The sequence below is a fragment of the Carlito syrichta genome, unplaced genomic scaffold (assembly GCF_000164805.1).
Source record: "Carlito syrichta isolate Samal-C Ts95f unplaced genomic scaffold, Tarsius_syrichta-2.0.1 Scaffold286166, whole genome shotgun sequence".
Taxonomy (NCBI): Eukaryota; Metazoa; Chordata; class Mammalia; order Primates; family Tarsiidae; genus Carlito; species Carlito syrichta.
In genome coordinates, this window is record NW_007230262.1 from 1,355 (window position 1) to 4,319 (window position 2,965).

A 2,965-nucleotide genomic window follows, 5' to 3' on the forward strand; every position below is an offset into this window, starting at 1 on the left:
CAGCAAGGGGTCCACTCTCCAAAAAAAATTCAGTTTTCTTGTGTTTCCCCCTTGTATACAGATATAGCAATATAATCCATATCCAAAATATTATATATATTTAATAAATTATGTTTACATGAAATTTACATGTATATTTACCATCATGTGTTCCTTTTTGTCACAATCAGAATGGAGTCTGGCTGAGTAGAGACATTTGCTGACCCTCCCTTTTTGTTGAGTGGGGACACTTGCTGGCCCTCCATTTTTTACTACAGCAGAGTTCAAGCCATTCAGGAACAGTGAGGACAGAGCTGAGAACAGCTGGCCTCAGAATTTGAAGCCAAGCCCTACAGCCCTGGCTCTCAGATTTTCACCATGGCCATGAACTCTGTGCTTGGTGCAGAACCTGTGGGTGTGTAAGCAGTTTCCTTCCCTCAAGCCCCTGCCAAGAAGCCCAGGGGACAGGACCTTTCGTTCCTCCAACATCTTCAGCCACCTAGTTCAGGAGAGCCACCGCTTTCTGCACAGCTCAGGACCAGAGTCTGACAGCTCTTGGACAGGGCAATCCTGACCTTAACCCTGGGTTGAGGACCCTATTCCAAACATCCTCCCATTTATTCCAGGTACTAAAAGTCTCTCCTGGCCTTAAATGCAGAGGACACCTTTCCACCTCTGCTAAAGTTAGCATTGCCACATGGGAAATTATAAATTTGACTTTATCATCATCCTCAAGGTCTGGCTTGTGTTAACCCACACTAAATAAAGATGGAATTTCTCTTCCTCATTCCATTTAATTTAGACACACAGTGAGATTTAAACGTGATGAAGCTCTTGTCCTCCTCGACAGCATCTCTCTGTCTCTGTCTCACTATATTTGGCACCAGCTCTGACGTTGCAGGGTAAGGATTGTGAACGTCTTCCAGTCCAGGACAGGAGCAAGGATTAGGAGCACTAGTGATGAACAGCACAATGTGATAAAAGGGGACTAATGAGTGTGCATGACTTCTTGGAAGAATTTTGATCTCATAAAAGAGAGGAAGGGGAGACGTTTTTTGGGAAGTTCCTCCTGGAAAAATTATGAACATGTTTCTGAGAAGATTTTTTTTTTCCATTTCAAAAAAGATAGCAATCTCACACTCAAATAGATGTTGCTAGTGTAGCATACATGGTTTTTACTCCCACCAAATTCATCTGAGAGTAGCATAAAGACCTGAATGCAAGCTCTGTCCCTTACAACCAAGGACATTCTCTTACACACTACAAATACAACCATAGAATACATTATTCCAGTTAGTCTGTACAGTTTACATTTTGTCAATTATCCCTTAAATATCCTTTGTAACAAGAGGTCCTCTAGAGAGAAATACGTTCTCTGCAGGCAAATTTGTTCTGCCCTTGTTGTACATGGGACCCTGCACCTGTGCCGAGTTCCTGAGATGACCCAGACCTGCAGCTGTGCCCAGCCTGCCCGATTCCCTGATGATTTCCATGTTTCCAGAGCACAGCCCACTGCCCTGAAGACTTATTAATAGGCTAGTCACACCCTGGGCAGGAATCATTTTCAGTCAGGAAACAGCATGGATATGAGGGCCCCTGCTCAGCTACTGGGACTCCTGCTGCTCTGGTTCCCAGGTAAAGAGGGAGAACACTAGCAATTGACTCAGCCAGGATGGTGACTACTTATAAGTCCTCTTATAGCATGATTCTTTGTGTGGATTTTTTTATGTTTTCAATCTCATGGGCCAGATGTGACATTCAGATGACCCAGTCTCCATCCTCCCTCTTGGCATCTTCAGGAGACAGAGTCACCATCACTTGCCAGGCAAGTCAGGGTATTAACAATGAGTTTTTCCAGTATCGGCAGAAACTAGGAAAAACTCCTAAGCTCCTGATCTATGATCCAACCAGATTACACTCAGGGATCCCATCGTGGTTCAGTGGCAGGGGATCGGGGACAGATTTCAGTCTCACCATCAGCAGCCTGAAGATTTTGTAGATTACTGTCTACAGGATTACATTACTCCTTCCACAGTGTTACAAGTCATAACAAAAACCACCCAGACATGTGAGGTTGGGCTGCAACAGATGCCTCTTCTGGTGCCTCCATCTGCTGTGTCAGGTGTTGAATGTCTTTGGTAGATTTTGTTAGAAGAAGTCCTGAAAGCTGCTTTGTACCCTAACTCTCTTTCCTCTCCTCAGCTCCAGCTGCACAGACATAATAATGCCTCTCCAGTTTTAAGAAATAAAAATATTAGTCCATTTGACAAGTCTGTGTTATGGAATGGCTGAAATTCATAAAGCAAAGAGAAGGCATTCTAGGTTTTCAAAGCAGGAATTGTGATAATCCAGAGAATCTGATTATAGCTACAACATTTCAAAGCTTAGGGTATGTTAATCAGTTAAGCCAGGGGATTCTCTGGTGTTTTAGAAATGAGAGTGCTCCTGTTCCTGAAAGTGTGGACTGCCTAATGATGTGGTCCTCAGATCTGTTTGGGAAGCCCAGGGACAGAGTTGATGATTGTTTCAGGAGATGCTGTACCTCTCCAGGTGAACCTCCAGTCATCACTCTAGTCTATGTGTCTCCCTGCTAGTGCCAATGAATATCTATTCATCTCCTAAACTCAAAATTTCATAGGTGGGCCCCCTCATTGTTCAGGAATCCAGAGAAGGAATATGTGTTTGGAAAAATATACTTCTACAAGTGAATGTGATGATGGGGACTTGACAACTTACAGTCCAATATTGTCACTTTTACCACAAGGCTCAGCATTTTGTCAGTTAGAGTTAACCCCAGAATACAACTGAATGTACTTTCAAGGATTACCAGCAAGTCTGAATTATATTATGAAAACTTCACTATCATAGAAGACAACCACCATCACCACAAAGGAAATTGTGTAAGATATATTACAAACATTTGAAAAACAGACATGAGCTTTCTTGTTCAAAAGGCTCAACAACAAAAAAGTAAACATAAATGTAC

The 2,965-nt window shown here is 42.7% G+C and overlaps 1 gene segment (V, D, J or C); it reads left to right on the top strand.

Moving 5' to 3' along the window:
- The first annotated feature begins 1,559 nt into the window (after positions 1–1,559).
- On the top strand, positions 1,560–1,978 carry LOC110595153. The segment is given in 2 exon segments: positions 1,560–1,614; positions 1,722–1,978. Coding segments are annotated over 2 exon segments (312 nt in total).
- Positions 1,979–2,965: the final 987 nt, after the last annotated feature.